Below are 19,273 nucleotides of genomic sequence, written 5' to 3'. Positions count from 1 at the left end.
GGGGGCCAGTTGCAGCCCTCGATATGATTTTGTGTAGCTCTTGACAACGACTTACCAAGATGATATTTTCACTAATGCAAGGTCTTTAAAAAAATTATTAAGTTCAAGTTTATATATTTATGTAGCGCATTTATCGCCATGCTTTTAGAAGATAGCTGTAAAAATTTGATGCAGTTTTTAATAGAATCTCTTTTTTTCAGATCAGCTGCGCTGTCAGCTGATGTATGGGAATGTTGGAACCTCAGTTATTCTTGTATGAGTTTACTTTGTTTTTTCAGTGAATCCAAATTCATGTTGGGTGACAGACCTTCACACATGCTATTCCTGAGAAATTACTCACTGTCAGTTGAAACTGCAACAGATTGACAGCAATTTCACACTTTGAATGAGGGTGAGAATCATGACAGGCTACACATTGCTTCAATTAAAAACCATGGCTACCGCAATCTGCAAATCATCCTTTCCATTAAGAAAAATGCCAACGATATGTGGAAAATATGGACCAGAATTGAAAATCCAAATAACTGATTTCCATCAAGAACACAGATAACACTTCTTGTATACTACACTGAAAGTCATCACGGTCTTTTAGATGCGAGTTTGCACATCTATAACTGAAACAAGTGTGCAGGAGGTTAATGGACCATTCCCAGACACCCCAAAACGTTACTACCACATTCGGATCAACTTGCCAAATTTATCGTGCAACATTTTGGTCACAGACATTCATCACAACCTTCATTTATGTAGTTATGTGACCAATATGATACAATACATTTTGCTAGCAGCCATGAGCTCTGTTGTTTAGATAACCAGGCACTAAAAGAAAACACAAGTTCGGGGATACATTGATTGACATCTCGAAAATATGGGAATACTCATGACGCCGCTATGATACCAGTAACATGTTCAATTAAGTAAAAAAACAATTTAAGAATAAATATTTGAACTGGAAGAATATGCTGCTGCAGACTTGGCCATTTTATGAAAAAGGGACACATTTGGCCTCCTAGATGTTCCATGTTGGCCGACAGAGGTTAATAGAAAATCCAGAATATAAAAGAAACAATATCCGACTGAAGACAATTGCGTTCTCTAGATACTGTAACTACAGTGTTCACCAATTTTATCAGAGAAATGTATACAGGATGTTTAGTTTTTTAACAATATGGACTTTTAAGTTAGGGCTGAATAAAATATTGTTATTGCTAAATCAGTGTGAAAATTAATAATATTGCAAGGAATGTTTGGAATTTGATGGTTATTTCCATTAAAATAACATTTTTGTATTTTTTGCAGATTTTCTAAGAGATTATTATTAGCAATGAGGTAATATAAAGTTTCAGCTGTCAGCAGGCCATGTCACATTTTACTGTTCAGGTCCAATGACCAATACAAATTTCATTTAGAAGTTATTGGAGTAATTAGGTTCAGCCAGCTGATCATACTGCAAGTACTCATTGAGAAAATGACAATGCTACGGGATATTAACCTTTCTTACCTTCAATAACCTCAGCATCGGATAATCACTTTATTTTTTCTATGGTTATTTTTGCAGTTCCTCTTTATTGCAGAATTTATGTTCATTCAACTTCATAAGGCATTGAATTTGTATTTGATTGTTCCAAATTACTTTAGGGGGAATGCTAAGGTTAGGGTGGGCCAACCCGGAATGGTCAAAGTTAAAGGAAAAACAGAAATTGATGTCAGAACATACCCACTTCCAAGCTGGACCATCTTGGTTTCAGGTCACCGCACTCTCTACATTGGAGTCCATGTTCCCTTGGGCCGGAGGTCACACCGTCGTCACCGTCACCATGGACACAGACACAGGAAGAGGTCCAAGGAGAGGGACTCCACAGGTGAAGATGGACGAGAATCCCCCTCATATAGTAAGTGCCAGTGATCTCTGTAGTTGAACTTTAGAAAACGTTTTAGCTTCAATATAACATTAGAGCAGAGCTGGCCCCCTTTAGACTCTGTTTATTGTCCTTGTGGCACCAGTTTTTACCAAAGCTTTTCCTTCCATTCAACCTTCTATTAATATGCTTGGATACAGCACTCTGTGAACAGCTAGCTCCTTGGCCCTTTGTGGTCAATTCTTCTTGAGGGTGTCGGTGACTGTCTGCTGGACTACTGTCATGTTAGCAGTCTTCCCAGTGGCTGTGTAAATCCACACATATGTATTAAATCATTTCCTGTAGTACTGAGAAAACATTTGTTGCGACTCCTTCAGCTAAGAGGTTATTACTAGCTAAACAGAAGATGAATGTTGTTATACAAAATACTTCCTTTGTACAAGTGATACTGATGTACTCCTCAAACATTTCTTAAAGCCTCACTACTGTAACGATGCTCATGCTCTTTGGGGCCTCCTGCTGGAGTGGACGTCCTAACTGCTTAGTTAGCTTATGCCTGGGGCGAATCAGAATACCAGTTTTTTACGGAAGGTTGAAGGATAGAGGTAGCTCAAATGTCCATCCTTTAAGCTACTATAAAGTTACTTTCCTTTTTATTTTTCTTGTCCTTTTCTTTCCTTCACTCTCCTTCAACATCTGCTACTAGCAGACACTCCAGCTCAGAGGGTACAGTTTCTTCTGGGCACAGAGGATGGCGATGAGGAGCACATCCCACACGCCCTGTTTACTGAGATGGACGAAATTTGCCTCAGGGAGGGTGAGGACGCTGAATGGAAAGAGACAGCTAGGTAAACTGCTGCAGACAACGCATGGGCAGGACATGGCCAGCTGTGGCTTTGTTCTTCTGTTGCAGCTGAGACTTTATCCACTCTCTGTCTGTCTGAAAGTCAACCTTTAAGGTATCACACCTTTATGCATTATTTGACTTACTGTAATAATAATTTAATTTGATCCAGGTGGCTTAAGTTTGAAGAGGATGTTGAAGACGGTGGCGAGCGGTGGAGTAAACCCTACGTGGCCACCCTGTCTCTGCACAGTCTTTTTGAGCTGCGTAGCTGCATCATGAATGGCATTGTGTTGCTGGACATGAGGGCCAACTCATTGGAGGAGATCGCAGGTAAACACTGTAGGCAGATGGTGCGGTGTACATTTTAGGACATTCTCAGTTCTCAGAAAAAAAGGTTATCAGGTCTTTGTCAGGTGATGTTTTATTTTAACAGAGACAGCAAGCTGGTCAGTATGAATCCAACTGTTCTGTGAATGCTGGGCAGGACTTGACCACTTTTATTCACAGACTTACTTCATCCAAATCAGACAGATATTGAGGTATTTTTCAAGAATGGGCAAAAATGGGAGAAAAGTGGTTCTACAATGTATTCAGGGCGGCAGAAAACAAATGCACGCCACATGTTTCAAATTTCTATTTGTAAAATAAATGTGAAAGCACTTATAGTTTTTCTTCCACTTCACAATTATGCAATGATTTGTGTTTGTCTTGTCATGAAATCCCAACAAAGTACATTGAGGGTTGTGGTTTAACAATTGAAGTTTATATTATCTTGGCTATAACCACAACAGAACTTCACTGTTGTTGCTCCTATTTTTTTTTATCCCAGGCATTACCTCTATTGATATGAGGAGTATGTTTTAACATTTGGATAATAATGATTTCACGTTTTAGTAAGAATGACCTAAATAAATTCAATGCAGCACACATTACGGAGCTGGTGTGTTTTTGAGGTCAGTGAGGAGAATATTTATGTGCTGCTGCAGAAATCGGCTAAACAAAACCTGATCTGGCACAGTTAAGTCAGCCACAGTGGGTCAGTTGTTTTCTGTTTTTTTGGCATGATCAGCTTAGCGTTGTTGGCTGTCATACAGGGGCAGACACTGTCAAAAGAAGCAGATTTAATCATCAACCGTTGCACTATAATGTGGACATACGTGGTTTATTTTCTGTACTTGTTTCTATCCACAGACATGGTTTTGGATCAGCACGAGGGGTCCGGCTCTTTGGGTCAGGACGCCCGGAAAAGAATCCGCGAGGCCCTGCTTAAACAGCATCACCACCAAAACCACAAGAAACTGGCCAACCGCATCCCTATTGTCCGGTCCTTCGCTGATATTGGCAAGAAGCAATCCGAGCCTCATTCCATGGACAAGAATGGTGAACACACACACATGCAGACGTGTCAGTAGTCGCATCATTGTCTTTACTTTCTTCACAGTTGTCATGCTTTAGGCTGTTGCATGCTGATGCAAAAATATGCTGCAAGTCTGTGTAGGTTTTTCAGTGTGTTTAGCTCATTTTCTCCTCTTCTTTGTGTTTATCCATGTTGTATGTGTGTAAGTCACTCATCCAGCAATTGACAGCTATCACAAGAACATAAAATCTCCAAACGTCTTCCAATAAGGAATTATAGCTGTGGCCATTTTGTGTGTTATATCTACACACCCTTCTGTGACCTTCAAGTTCCACTGCGGACACACCGTTTGGTGAAACCTAGACCAAACAACTTACTGTCCCTCAGGCAGCTGCACATGTCTACTGTCTAATCTCACAGGAAGATGCAGATCAGGAATTCTGTACAGGCAATTAGAGCTACCACCAATGTGTAAAAACAGTAGTTGTATATTTTTCAGGAAACACACTTAAGTATTTACACCCTTTGAACCGTTCCATTTTTTTAATCATATGAAAACCACAGACGTTGTTGTGGTAATTTTAGGATTTTATGTGATTGACCAACACAAAGTGTATCATTGTAAATTGGAAGGAACATGTTATGCCAATTTTTTTACAAATGCAAATCTGAAACCACAGTACCTACATGTTTCATGTGAAAATTCCAGACTTTTCCAAACTCAAATTTCCAGAGTTCTCTGTCCTTCACATTCATTTAAAAATATAAAAATGCTTCTTAAGTAAGCAGCAGTCTTTAACCACAGAATGTAAGGAAGGATGCATGGAAACACAGGATGGAAGGACACAAGGTAGAAAAGAAGACAAGGTGCAAGGAAGGCAGGGTGTAAAGAAACAAGGAAGAATAGAGAGAAGAAAAAAGGACATAGAAGGACAGAGCAAACAATACCAGGATGAAAGGAAGGATAAAAGGACGTAGGACATGAGTGAAGAATGAAGAAAGAAAAGGCATGAGGAAGGATAAAAAAGAAAAGATGTAAAGAAGGAAGGAGGCATGGAAGAAGGTACAAGGAAGGGCAGATGGAATAAAACAAGAAATGAACAAATAAAGGACATGAGCAAATAAATCATTTTCAGTAATGGAGAGTCAGTCCTGCTTGGCGTCTTACTACCACTCACAACATGGAGGCAATGTTAATGTGCGATATCCATCATATGGTAATGCAGCGTCTATTCTTCCATGTCTACATTCCCAACTATGCCACTAATATCCAGGGGTGTAAAAGATAATAGATACTCCTTAAGGAACAGAGACATTTGTTCTTTATCCCAGGGCGACTAGAATAGCAGAATGTCATTTTGCTCATATTATTCTTCATAATTTGATAGCTTGATTTTTAAAAGAAAGATCTATGATTGGCATTAATGATATTTATTTCCCAGCATGACTGATGAAATGGTTGCTAAACAATTACCTTTCAGAGATATTCATTCCCCCACAACATTAAAACCACAAATCTCAATGTTTTTTATGTGATAGATCAACACAAAGTAGTGCATAATTGTGAAAGTATACTGAATCAGTACGTTGTATTACAACCTTCTGCTGTAATCATAGCTGCAAGTCTGCAAGCGGTATGTAACTCCAAGCTTTGCACTTCTAGAGGATGACATTTGTGCCAATTCTTCTTTGCAAGGTAGCTAAATCTCAGTCAGATTGCACGGAGAGCATTTGTCAGCTGGTTGAACTAGTTTTTATTCAGGGGTATCAGAGGAACGGGGCTGAATGCAAATACACACCACACTTACACTTGCTCTTGCACACTTGCACTTGCATTATGCTGGTCTCTCACACAGAATCCAATAGTAAATCAGTATTTATCAGATGGTTTAAAAATAAAACATAGAATTATTGAGCTTACTCATGTAAGTGTAAACTGTTCTGTCTTTTCTCCTAATGGATACACCTTTTCACCAATAAAGATTCAGCACCAAAAAGGATAAATGCTTTCAACATTTTTCCAGAGGTTGTAACTGTACCATGCAGTTGCTCACAGGAGATTATTGTCTCTGTTAAAGAAAGCAGTTCTTGTGAAAACTGATATTATTTTCTTGCTCTCTGAAAGGCCAAACAGTCTCACCTCAGTCCCAGCCGTCCAACAACGAGGGCAAACAGGACGTCAGCCGGGAAAACAGCGCTGTGGACTTCAGCAAGGTGAGCAGCCAGCTCAACTACAGGTCTTCTTGTTTATCTTTGGCCAGTGAGAGCTGAACACATAACAAGTTCTGTTTACTTAATCAGTCTGGGGTTACGTGTGTAATAGTCACCACCAGCTTCTCACAAAGGTAACCTGACTGGAATCAAACAGGATTGGATGATGTTTTCTTTAGTTATGCGAGTCAGACCTAGCTATAAAACCACACTTTCATTCTATATTTATTTACAGAATGCCTATTTTTACCATACTTAGAACTGTTATACAATTGTTTGTCCAAAAATGATATTTTGCCTGTTGCTGTCGCACAGATTGACCTCCATTTCATGAAGAAAATCCCTCCTGGTGCGGAGGCATCCAATGTCTTGGTTGGAGAGCTGGAATTCCTAGATCGCCCCGTGGTGGCCTTCGTGCGCTTGTCACCTGCTGTGCTTCTCAATGGCCTGACTGAAGTTCCCATCACCACCAGGTGATCCAGGAGCTGATGGAAAATCATCCAGTTTGTGCTTCTTTTTTATGTCAGATCTAAATTTGTTGCTTTTGTTGCCCAGGTTCTTGTTTATCCTCGTTGGGCCTCTGGGAAAAGGTTCCCAGTATCATGAAATTGGGCGATCTATTGCTACTCTGATGACTGATGAGGTGAGGCCACACAGACAATGAAGTAAAGTGTTTATAGACTAACATATGTATTTATGTTTTTATTCTCAGCAAAGGGTTTTGTAACAGTTTTATAGCCAACACCTAACAGGAGCTACAGCTCCTGCAATGCTCGTCTAGCTAATGATCACTTCACACACCAACCACGCTTTTATTTCATGTTCAACCTATTATGTGATAGATTATCAAAAAACAGCATGCAATTTTAAATGGGAAGGAAAATGATAAATGGTTCTCAATGTTTTCAACATAAAACAGAAAAAGTGTGACCTTTGTTTGTATTTATCCCCCTTTTTTCTGAAACCCATACATCACCCTGAACACAGCGTTTTTGCAAAGAAGAATTGGGAAGTAGAAAACTTCAATCTCTCGATGTACCAAGCTTGTAGAGACAAGGCAAGACTTGAAGCTGTGGTTACAATAAAAGGTGGTTCTACAAAATATTAGCGCAGGGGGTTGAATAATTATTTAGAAATCACTTCAGATTCCGGCTCACTCCCGGTGGCTGCTTGCCAGGGCCTGGACCCCTGGGCTCTGTCGGGCCTCTGCTTGGAGAGTGATATGTCCCGGGGTCTTGGGTCTATGGGTCCATGGGTCGATGGCTGGATCTGCTCGGGCGTAGATGGCTGTGGGCTCGTCGCTGCAGCTCCCCGGGGCTACTGCACTGAGGCTGCTGGGTGGTTCCCCTGGGACTCTCCCCTGCTTTTTTCTGGGGGGATTGCATTAGTCCCGGCAATGGTTCTCCTGGGATTCCTGTGCTCTGGGGGGGCCTTTGGATGTCTGTGGCTCGGATCTCATCCGTATCTGTCCAGGGGGGCAGGTCTGTGGCTCCTCACACTCGGTATTGCATATTTTTATGGAGAAACCTTGTACACACAAGTGCGCTCACACTCGGACCCACAGGTGTTTAGATTCACGTGTTAACAGATACACAAATGTTCTATATTGAGCCGCATTTACCGCTAAATACATCTTGCATTCATACACACCAGAATGAAAATAGCTTAGGGATGTTAACCTACCCATATATGGAACAAGAATGACCTTCCGCTGTGATTTGCTTTTCTTTCAGTATGGGCAATATCTTTCTGTATTCTGTCCTAAATTTGATGAAAAGTTCAGATTATGGGGGATAATTTGAGCTGAACTGAGACTGACATTTTCAGTGACCATTAAAAACCCCTATGGATTAGTAGAATAGGTTTAATGGTACATTCAGATTACCAGATTAAATAATAAATAATGTTACAGTCATGAGAATGAGATTAGAAAAACTAGCAATATTTTGGGACATAAATGGAGTAATGGTTTCATAGATCAAAAACTGTGTTTTAAAGAATCTTTATTCAGTGTCGACATAACCAATTCAGATTCGAACAATCTTAGTGTGTTTTATGGCCAAAGCTATTCACTTATCTTCCTTCATACTCATATGAACCGGGCTGGCTTTTTATTCTTAATCGACAGTTTTTAGTTGGATGGGTTTTGCAGCAATAACAGCTTAAAATCATGAATTAAGAGTTCCTTTCAGTGGAACTAAGTCCCAAGCCCAAACCCAGAAGACCAGCCCCAAATCATAAGCCCTATGCACTAAACTTTACACATGACACAATGCAAGCAACTGCTGCTATATGCTCATCATGAGGTGTGAATACTGCAAGTCAGTGACTCGATGCAATCTGCTGGGTTCTGAACTTTATTTCAGACTAAACTTTGCATTTTATTTTAAATGTTCGTAGCATTGTGGAGCAGGTCAGATGTTTTTACTGATGTACGGTAGTTATTTCCACATTGATGAAAATACATATTTTATGTCCCTCTACAGATTTTCCATGATGTTGCCTATAAGGCTAAAGACAGGAGTGACCTGGTGGCAGGCATCGACGAGTTTTTGGATCAGGTGACAGTGTTACCACCCGGCGAGTGGGACCCGTCCATCAGAATAGAGCCTCCGAAGAATGTTCCCTCTCAGGTAAATAATCATCTTAGACATTTTTTATCTGCTGCATTAAATGTACAATGGATGACTAATGCCATTTTTGAGAATATTCTTTTCCTACAGACTAAAAACTTAATCTGAGTAGCTGTTTAAGAGCTCAAAGGTGTTTTTGAAGACATTAAGTTTAAAAATAAATATACTTCTTTGTCCTTTGGTTACTAGTAAATGCGAGTAAATTATTTATAGTCATAAAACTGTAGAAGACAAATAAAAAATATTGTTCTTTATTAGAATTGCTCACAGATTGATGTATAATCTTAGATTTTATTTATTTCTGGAAAAGAAAGCGATTTAATTTCTGACAAACACCAGATTTTTTTTTTTTTACATATTAAGCAAACGTGTTGGCTGAAATACCTCTAGTGAGGCACTTTTTGTAGCCATCTAGCAGTCTGTGACATCAGTTGGAGGAAAGTTTGCGCCACTCTTCACTTTCAGGTCTGAGATGTTTCAGGGGTTTCTCACCTCTACACACTGTTTCAATTCCATGTTGGTGACCTGGCCAGGTTCTGCTGTAGCAAAGTATCCTCAAGACATGACACTTCCACCTTCATTCTTCACAGTTGGTATGGGGTTGTTTTTGGTTGATTCCAAACATGTCCTCTGTTCTGGTGTCCAAATAATTCGGTTTTAGACTCCTTTGTGTAAAGAATCCTGGTCTTTTCTACAACCTCGCTGTGAAACTTTAGTCTGGCCTTAATAGTCTTCTTAGAGAGCAAAGGTTTTCTCCTTACACACCTCCCATGGAACTTAAACTTGTACAGTCCCAGACATGCAGTTTAATATCATCAGCGGCAGAATTGGTACGTGATGACATTTTAGGGTTTTTGGAGACTGCCTTTAGCATCTTTCAGTCTGCCTTCAGAATTAGGTTGCTTGTATGGCCGAACCTGGGTCTATAGGCAGTTGTATTGATTGTCTTCCACTTTTTTGTATGGTTAAACCTCTTTTGAGACCTCTTTAAAACTCTTACCAGACTCATAAGCTGGGACAATCTTCTTTCTGAAGGCCTCAGACAGCTCCGTGGATCTTGACTTGGGGTTCAGTCTTACTTCAACAATCAGGAGCACAACAAACTATATGTCTGAGGTTTAAACAGGGCAAACCTTCAAAATATTGTGTAAGAATATCCTCATGTGAGTCGCTAAATTATAGTTTTAGCCATTTTAAGTAAGAATAAACGTGATAGTGTCCAAAGTTATTCCTGGCCAAAACTGTTTTGTTTTTTTATCACATTTTACAAAAAAGCTATTTTCATTAGCTTTTATTTATTTATATTATTGATATAATCTGTATTGATAAAATAGATCTATGTTAGAAAAACACTCAGGCTGTTGTAGGACGCCCCAATGTTTTTCACATGACTGCAGCATTTAAAAGTCCAGTTGAAATGCCCTGCTGTGTCTGTTAGTGTATCTCACTGAATAGATTTAAATGCACTTTGAAGCTGGCATATACCCAACAGCTGATTGACAAAGATGTTCACTGCACAGGAAAAGCGAAAGATCCCTCCTGTTCCCAACGGAGTAACGGATCTTGGAGAGTCTGAGGAACACGGAGGACATGGTGGCCCTGAGCTCCAGCGCACAGGGAAGTGAGTGTTGGAGACAAACAGAAATGAATTACTGCATACACTCTGTCACATCTTGAAGCTCTTCTTTGTGCCCATATTTCGATCGCCTATTAGCTGCACCACTGCACCCAAACCATTAATTTAGCACGTCTGGGATGTCCAATTGGGCTAAAGTAATTCTTCACTGCTAAAAAAAGCGCTGTTGTTTTAGTATCACTTCAGTATACCTGTAGATTAATCGAAAACATTTTTTTACACATGCAGCAACAATATGACGCTGCCTTGTTAATACCAAATCTATGAGGCAAGTCTGAACACCTTGTTGAATCTATGGAATGTAGAATTAAAGGAGTTTTGACAAAAATATTTTTCTATGCTAGCTGGCATTGAGTGTATATACCCTACAATTGACCCACTTCTTTAGGTCAGTTCTTGATATTCTGAGAGCAAAATATCAACTAAAGCAATGTACAGCACGACTACAGTGGTGTTCAACATGACTATACCAAGAATATTGCCCCTGACTAGGGGAGTGGTGGCCTAGATGTTGAGCTGGGCATTTGTCTCCTGGAGAGGCCATAAATACCCTAGTTCGAATACCACAGCCTGCAAGACCCTTAGTCCCTGAATGTTCCCTGGGCGCCGCACAATGGCAGCACACTGCTTCCTAAAGGATGGGTTAAATGCAGAGGATAACTTCTCCATTGTGAGATCAATAATGTCTAAATTATTATTATTTCAATGCTGAAGACACTATGGAAAAATTTCTTCATCCTCTTGAACTTCATGTTCACATAACTTTGTGACGTAAACTTACAATAATTGTATTACATGACATTAATAAAAGAAATGTATGTTGTCGTCACCTACTATACTTCCTCTGATGACAAGAGGTTTGTTGCTCTGTTCTCTGAAGCAACAGAGTGTGTGTTTAGGGTGTACATAAGTGCTTTTATGGTAAAGAAGTGAGTGATCCTTAAGCTGTACTGCTGGGTGCAAATTCTTCTCCGAGCTACAATTGGCCTCAAGCCCAGTCTTGTCTATCAACCATCTCCTGCTCCCTCCTCCAGGACCAGCACTGTTTCTGTCACCCTCTTAGTACTGAAATAACCATAACAGCCCACCCAATGTTGTCACGGCAACATCCGCAAACGGTACCTCGCCATCGCAGTTTGAAGCTGTAGGAGAGGATGCACAGTTGTCAAAGGCATATCCAGCAAGGGGTCTCTTTGTAACTGTTCAGTATAGTGGAGGGTTTGTTTACCTATGTTTAATTTGGTTTACCAACTAAAAATGGATGAGCTAGTGTTTGGTAATGAGCCCCTGCCCTGCTCTAACATGTGTTTAGCAGCCTCTGTAGCTCTACTGATAGAACAAGAATTGGTAGAACTTGTAGATCAAAACACAGTTTGTTTCAACAGTATGTGGTGATGCTCTCGAGCAGAACTAAGTAATGACATGTGCTATTGGTACATTACTTTTTATAAAGCAAGAATTGTACATATACTGTACGTTTACCAATTTCCATAAAAGAGAATGGGACAAAATCTTCTTTTTCACAACTTTGCACAACAAAATAATACAAATTAATATTGCTGCCAATTTTGACACTCCAAGTATCAAAAACCGGCATTTAAAGAATCTACATCAGTCTCAGAAAGCTGCAGTATAATTGCAAAGGAGGTAGACAAACTTAATAATAATAAGAAAAACAAAAACAGTTGGCATAATGACGCTGTCAGGGTGTGATCACATGTATTAATGCCCAGCTGATTGCAGTCGGGTCCTTTCACAACATCAAGGTGTCTTGTGTCATCACAAGTATTTTCTGGCTTCATTTTTCAAGTGCTATGGCAGTAATATACAGGGGTTGGACAATGAAACTGAAACACCTATGGTGTAGGGCCTCCTTTTGCGGCCAATACAGCGTCAATTCGTCTTGGGAATGACATATACAAGTCCTGCACAGTGGTCAGAGGGATTTTAAGCCATTCTTCTTGCAGGATAGTGGCCAGGTCTCTACGTGATACTGGTGGAGGAAAACGTTTCCTGACTCGCTCCTCCAAAACACCACAAAGTGGCTCAATAATATTTAGATCTGGTGACTGTGCAGGCCATGGGAGATGTTCAACTTCACTTTCATGTTCATCAAACCAATCTTTCACCAGTCTTGCTGTGTGTATTGGTGCATTGTCATCCTGATACACGGCACCACCTTCAGGATACAATGTTTGAACCATTGGATGCACATGGTCCTCAAGAATGGTTTGGTAGTCCTTGGCAGTGACGTGTCCATCTAGCACAAGTATTGGGCCAAGGTAATGCCATGATATGGCAGCCCAAACCATCACTGATCCACCCCCATGCTTCACTCTGGGCATGCAACAGTCTGGGTGGTACGCTTCTTTGGGGCTTCTCCACACCGTAACTCTCCTGGATGTGGGGAAAACAGTAAAGGTGGACTCATCAGAGAACAATACATGTTTCACATTGTCCACATCCCAAGATTTGCGCTCTTTGCACCATTGAAACCGACGATGCATGAGTGACCAAAGGTTTGGCTATAGCAGCCCGGCCGTGTATATTGACCCTGTGGAGCTCCCGACGGACAGTTCTGGTGGAAACAGGAGAGTTGAGGTGCACATTTAATTCTGCCGTGATTTGGGCAGCCGTGGTTTTATGTTTTTTGGATACAATCCAGGTTAGCACCCGAACATCCCTTTCAGACAGCTTCTTCTTGCATCCACAGTTAATCCTGTTGGATGTGGTTCGTCCTTCTTGGTGGTATGCTGACATTACCCTGGATACCGTGACTCTTGATACATCACAAAGACTTGCTGTCTTGGTCACAGATGCGCCAGCAAGACGTGCACCAACAATTTGTCCTCTTTTGAACTCTGGTATGTCACCCATAATGTTGTGTGCATTTCAATATTTTGAGCAAAACTGTGCTCTTACCCTGCTAATTGAACCTTCACACTCGCTCTTACTGGTGCAATGTGCAATCAATGAAGACTGGCTACCAGGCTGGTCCAATTTAGCCATGAAACCTCCCACACTAACATGACAGGTGTTTCAGTTTCATTGTCCAACCCCTGTAGATTCTATTAACATTCTCCATTAACGTGGACTTGAATTCTGATATGTACCATTGTAAGCACCAATGTACAAAGCAACAACGTGTAAATAAGTAAAAAGATTTTTAATGAACATGCTTTACTTTTTTAAGGTCTCAAATTGTAATGATCATTTTTAAAACTGTCATTTAATCAAATTTGTTTCTCAATACTTTTATTTTGTAATGAAATTTTGTAATGTCTTTATACAGGTCCTTCTCAAAATATTAGCATATTGTGATAAAGTTCATTATTTTCCATAATGTCATGATGAAAATTTAACATTCATATATTTTAGATTCATTGCACACTAACTGAAATATTTCAGGTCTTTTATTGTCTTAATACAGATGATTTTGGCATACAGCTCATGAAAACCCAAAATTCCTATCTCACAAAATTAGCATATTTCATCCAACCAATAAAAGAAAAGTGTTTTTAATACAAAAAACGTCAACCTTCAAATAATCATGTACAGTTATGCACTCAATACTTGGTCGGGAATCCTTTGGCAGAAATGACTGCTTCAATGCGGCGTGGCATGGAGGCAATCAGCCTGTGGCACTGCTGAGGTCTTATGGAGGCCCAGGATGCTTCGATAGCGGCCTTTAGCTCATCCAGAGTGTTGGATCTTGAGTCTCTCAACGTTCTCTTCACAATATCCCACAGATTCTCTATGGGGTTCAGGTCAGGAGAGTTGGCAGGCCAATTGAGCACAGTGATACCATGGTCAGTAAACCATTTACCAGTGGTTTTGGCACTGTGAGCAGGTGCCAGGTCGTGCTGAAAAATGAAATCTTCATCTCCATAAAGCTTTTCAGCAGATGGAAGCATGAAGTGCTCCAAAATCTCCTGATAGCTAGCTGCATTGACCCTGCCCTTGATAAAACACAGTGGACCAACACCAGCAGCTGACACGGCACCCCAGACCATCACTGACTGTGGGTACTTGACACTGGACTTCTGGCATTTTGGCATTTCCTTCTCCCCAGTCTTCCTCCAGACTCTGGCACCTTGATTTCCGAATGACATGCAAAATTTGCTTTCTGTGTCTTACCCTCTTGCTTGAGGGTGTCAATAGTGGCCTTCTGGACAGCAGTCAGGTCGGCAGTCTTACCCATGATTGGGGTTTTGAGTGATGAACCAGGCTGGGAGTTTTAAAGGCCTCAGGAATCTTTTGCAGGTGTTAGGTATTATTTAGTCAACTCAGAGGTAAGAACGATACAGTCAGAGTTACTTGTGACAAGGGTAGCCCACTTTGCAGTGAAACTACAAAGTTTTGACACCCTATCTCTTTATTTATATGCACAGTTCAACAGACAGTTCAGACAGGGTGTATGTGTGTGAGACGGAAAGGAGGCTGGTTCTCACAAAGATAACAATGATCTCACACACACAGGGAGGAAGGCATAGTGCAGGTGCCTTGCAACCCAAGGTTTTTACATGAGTGATAACAAGTTTTTGCACCCATCCAACAGTCCCTCCTTTTATCACAAGTAAAAACATTTAATATAAAAACGAGTAAGAAAAATACTTTGTATGAGCGAAAACCCACGGACGGTAAACAGATTATATTTTGTGGGAAATACTCATACGGCCCCGCCGCCCTCGGCGACCATTAAAAGTTAAATGTTGATTAATACTTGAAATCATAAAAATAAAATAATGATACTTGAAATCATAAAAATAAAATAATGATACTTGAAATCATAAAAATAAAAGAATAATACTTGAAATCATAAAAATAAAAGAATAATACTTGAAATCATAAAAATAAAAGAATAAAGAAATCTGCCCTGTTTATGTCATCATTGTACTTTTTCTCATTTCACTTAAGCAACAACTTCTTCCGATTTTCTGCTGTAAGGTTATTTTATGAAATACAATGTATGAGTACACTCAGGCTTTTGATGTGATTTATTTACAACATGTCATCATAATCGTCCCCTTCATTTTTGTGCATTTCTACCTAGTTCAGTGTTGCATATGCCACCATGAACAATACCAGAAATTCTGTAGGAATGGATGTGCGTCATGTTCTTCCGTCAGTGTTCTGAGATGGGTCCCGTCTGATGTCCATCTCTTCTGGTTCGGTATCCCCTCCTGTGGATCCTGCTTTAGATAGAGAAAGAGTCCTGCTACCAGAATTAAGCTCAGGCTTATCAGTCCTGTCCACATGTTACAGAGAGCCATTTTATAATTGGGCGCAGATCAGCTGTTTTCTTCACCGGTTTGAGACGCTGGGCCATCTTTGAACCCGGACTTCCTCTGCTACCCCGTCGGTTGGTTTGGCTCCTGTAACGGCAAAACTGGCTTACAGTGGCTTTTATGGATCCAGGAAGGCCTCTCTGCTATTTTCAGAACTGTGGGCGTTGTCAGGAGTATTTGAAACGGCCCTTTCCACCAAGGAGTGCTCCAATCCTTCCGGTGGAGTGTCTTAATCAGGACCAGGTCTCCAGGCCTCATTCTGTGGGATAGGAGCAGAGATTATCGGCAGACCACTGGACATTTGTTCTTCTTTTGTCTGCAACATTTTATTCATCCACTCAGCTAATGAAGGTTCCTGTTGTGCTTTCTCTATTTCATTCATGTCAGAGGGCAGAGAAAACGGTCTGCCATGTACTATTTCTTTGAGAATACAAATTCACATCAGCAACTTGGTGTCACGTGATCTCAGACTCAGAATATAGTGGGTGGAGCCATACAATGATGTACAGTAGGTGGCAAATGGAGTAAGACCAGTTTGATTTGGAGTTATTCTCATCCATAATTAACCAGGGATAGGCATCCGGGCCATGGCCTCCCTGTTTCTTCCATTGTTTTCCTTAATCTTTAACTGAAACCCTAATGCATTAGAACTTAGATCTATTAATTTATTTACAAAATGAGTTCCATTATCTGACCTTATAATCTGTGGGATACCATATGTGGGGAAGAAATGTGTCACTAGGTTCATCTATTACAACTAGGCAATATTTCTTCCCCCGTGTTTGCAACAAATTATGCATGATCTGCAAAAATGATTTGCATAGTCAGAAATATTTATAGTGTAGCATTAATGCTTTACCAGATGTGACATATTCCCCCCTTGACACGTGGGTCTTCCCAATGTGTCACTGTAGCCGCTGTGTTGTATAAATATTTTGGGAGGATTGGTTTATCTTCTATCTGATTGATGTCATCTTTTTTCTGTGCTCCTCTCTTTAGCCAGGCCTTTATTTCTGTCTTGGGTGCTGACTGTTGGGCGTCTTTCAGCACGTCTGTGTCTATAAATAGCAGATCTGACATTTTCTCTTTAATAGGTTGAAATGAGTTAGTTCTGTCCCTGATGATGTTTTAAAACCTCTATTTTGCCAAATCTTAGCATGGTGATGTACTGATCCGAAAACGTATTGGCTGTCTGTGTATATAGTATTTGTCCCTCATGTAATTCACATGCTCTTACTACAGCATATAATTCTGCTGTTTGGGCTGAGCATGTATTGGGTAGAGATTTAGCTTCTATTATCCTATCGATGGTTGTTACTGCATAACCAACTCTATTCTTTCCATATTCATCTTTAGATGATGAGCCATCTACAAACACAACACATGAATCTGGTATAAGGGTTTGAGAAATGTCTTGTCTGGGTTTGGTGTCTTCTTCAACTTTTGCTTTATAAGAATGTGGTTTTCCATCTTCTGCAGTAGGTATTAGAGTACTTGGATTTAAAGGGCACATCTTTTTAGAGTTATGTTTGGCTGTGATAATAATAGTGATGTCAGTGTGATATGCCTTGCATGTAGCGTCAGGTGCTTCTCTTAATATTCCTGACTTCAACATATTTTGTATTACTGGCTTAGTATCTTCTTCAGCTTCTGGCTTTAAGGGGTATTGGCGGACTAATGGCCTTTTTTCAGATATTAGTTTAACCTTGTATGGTGGGAACCCCTTTATAAGCCCTACATCAGTTGATGATTGGGACCATAGTTCAGGTGGGACAGCAGATAGGGCAGGGTGCATGTTGCTCTCTTTGCTCTCAGCTAAGCCCTGTATTTGTCCCTCTGCCTCATCTAAATGTATCCTTGGATGGACTTTGACTATCCACGCCAGAATGAGCTTCCAGATTCCTGTATTAGGATCTACCTTTGACAGTGTCAGTGCTGTTCCTGCAGAGGTTTAAAGCCTCTGTTTTTCCAAATTCTTATTATTCTTTTTTATCATATATTATAAAGTAAGTCCTTATTACATTTAAAAATGAGATCACTATTTTTGGTAATTGCTATTATTATAAATAATGCTTGGTTTAGTTCTTATTAAAAATAAAAATAAAAACTCACTCACTGATGAACACAAAAAATGAAGGGCATATTATATCTTATAATCTTAGTTTGTTTTACCCTGTTTTATAGATACAACATACAGTTTCAGTCAGCTTTGTATTTAGTTCAAGTAACTAAAGTTTGTTTCAATTAACTCAAGTTTTCTCTATTTCAGTCCAGTCCAGTAATTCTGTTAAGGTTCATTTCATCTTATGTTAAGTTTGAGTCTAATTCAATCATTTTGAACCTGACTGGAAAACGTCTAAACATCTGTTAAAATCTTTTTGTTTTACCATAGAGAACTGACCTAATATTATTATGGTAATGTTGAGGACTCTAATTTTTACATAACATGAAACAGACATTTATTTCACAAAAACAGAAAGTCAAACACAGACATTTGGCCACATGAAAGTTTAAATAACCTGTTTGTAAAAGAATTAGGAAAAATTCAAGACGGGTCTATGAACTTTCTTATGGTTATCAGTATTTTCAGTAGAGGTAGAACCTTTGCCATCTTTAAATGATTTTTTGAAAAAGATTCTGGAAACCTTATTAAGATATAAATTTGGCAAAGATCATCAGAACATCAGACCTTTATTAGCGCTTTTAAGGTCCCTCAAAGATGCATTACAATGAAATCAGTCATTCCCATTCACACACATTCACACACTACTTACTTACTTCTCTGTCAGAGTAATTTTATTTGCAAAAATTTGAACATAATTTGACTTCTATTATTCTTAAAATGCACATTGTTTCCTCATAACCCCTTTTGTTTCCACAAGGTCTGTTTTGAACGCTTCAATTCTTTTTTTTATTCACCAAGAATCAATAAGGTGTTCTTAGTGGGTCCACCTTAAAGGTGTTATCTGTTGGGTGTCATGTTATTGTCAGGTCAGTGAGGTTCATAAGTCAGTCAGAACCTTGGTCATTTGTTCTGTGCACATAATGTTTCATAGATCCAGCCTATGATTAATCAGCAAAACGTCCACCTATAGGAGAAAAATTGATTGTTAATGAATGAGCTGCATTTCCTAGGAACACTGTCTTCCTCCTGGATGAGCATCACCTGTTGGAAAACTTTCATCATTGTTTGTTTCACATATTCACTCAGATCTTTATATTATACCAGTAGGTGAAGTTGTTAGTATCTCATGTAGACTGACATATACTGTTGCATTTGGAGAGGATCTCAGATTAAATAAACATAGTTAGAGCTTCAATCCAGGTTCATTTTGTGTCTGCAGACTTTAGCCAATTTTTCTTTTCTTTCTTTTTTTTTTTATACATAAAGAGCAAGATTCAAAACATTTTCAAAAGGCAGATTCAAGCACACAATCACCAT

At 39.7% G+C, this 19,273-nt stretch overlaps 1 protein-coding gene across 3 annotated transcripts in view; it reads left to right on the top strand.

Moving 5' to 3' along the window:
* LOC124861647 (sodium-driven chloride bicarbonate exchanger-like) overlaps positions 1 to 19,273 on the top strand; it is a 77,998-nt gene that overhangs the window by 28,622 nt on the left and 30,103 nt on the right. For 2 of the 3 annotated variants that reach the window (XR_007036702.1, XM_047355533.1), the window contains exons 4-12: positions 1,749 to 1,892; positions 2,566 to 2,707; positions 2,876 to 3,036; positions 3,898 to 4,086; positions 6,189 to 6,277; positions 6,590 to 6,747; positions 6,830 to 6,917; positions 8,761 to 8,907; positions 10,428 to 10,528. Coding sequence is in view for 1 of the 3 variants with exons in the window: in XM_047355533.1 (XP_047211489.1) it covers positions 1,749 to 1,892; positions 2,566 to 2,707; positions 2,876 to 3,036; positions 3,898 to 4,086; positions 6,189 to 6,277; positions 6,590 to 6,747; positions 6,830 to 6,917; positions 8,761 to 8,907; positions 10,428 to 10,528 (1,219 nt within the window). In the remaining 2 variants the exon portion in view is untranslated. The remainder of the gene's footprint in view (positions 1 to 1,748; positions 1,893 to 2,565; positions 2,708 to 2,875; positions 3,037 to 3,897; positions 4,087 to 6,188; positions 6,278 to 6,589; positions 6,748 to 6,829; positions 6,918 to 8,760; positions 8,908 to 10,427; positions 10,529 to 19,273) is intronic. The other variant, XR_007036703.1, reaches the window with a different exon arrangement.

The sequence above is a fragment of the Girardinichthys multiradiatus genome, chromosome 24 (assembly GCF_021462225.1).
Source record: "Girardinichthys multiradiatus isolate DD_20200921_A chromosome 24, DD_fGirMul_XY1, whole genome shotgun sequence".
Taxonomy (NCBI): Eukaryota; Metazoa; Chordata; class Actinopteri; order Cyprinodontiformes; family Goodeidae; genus Girardinichthys; species Girardinichthys multiradiatus.
Note: the sequence above shows the minus strand (reverse complement) of the source record. Positions and strands in the feature narration are given on the sequence as shown.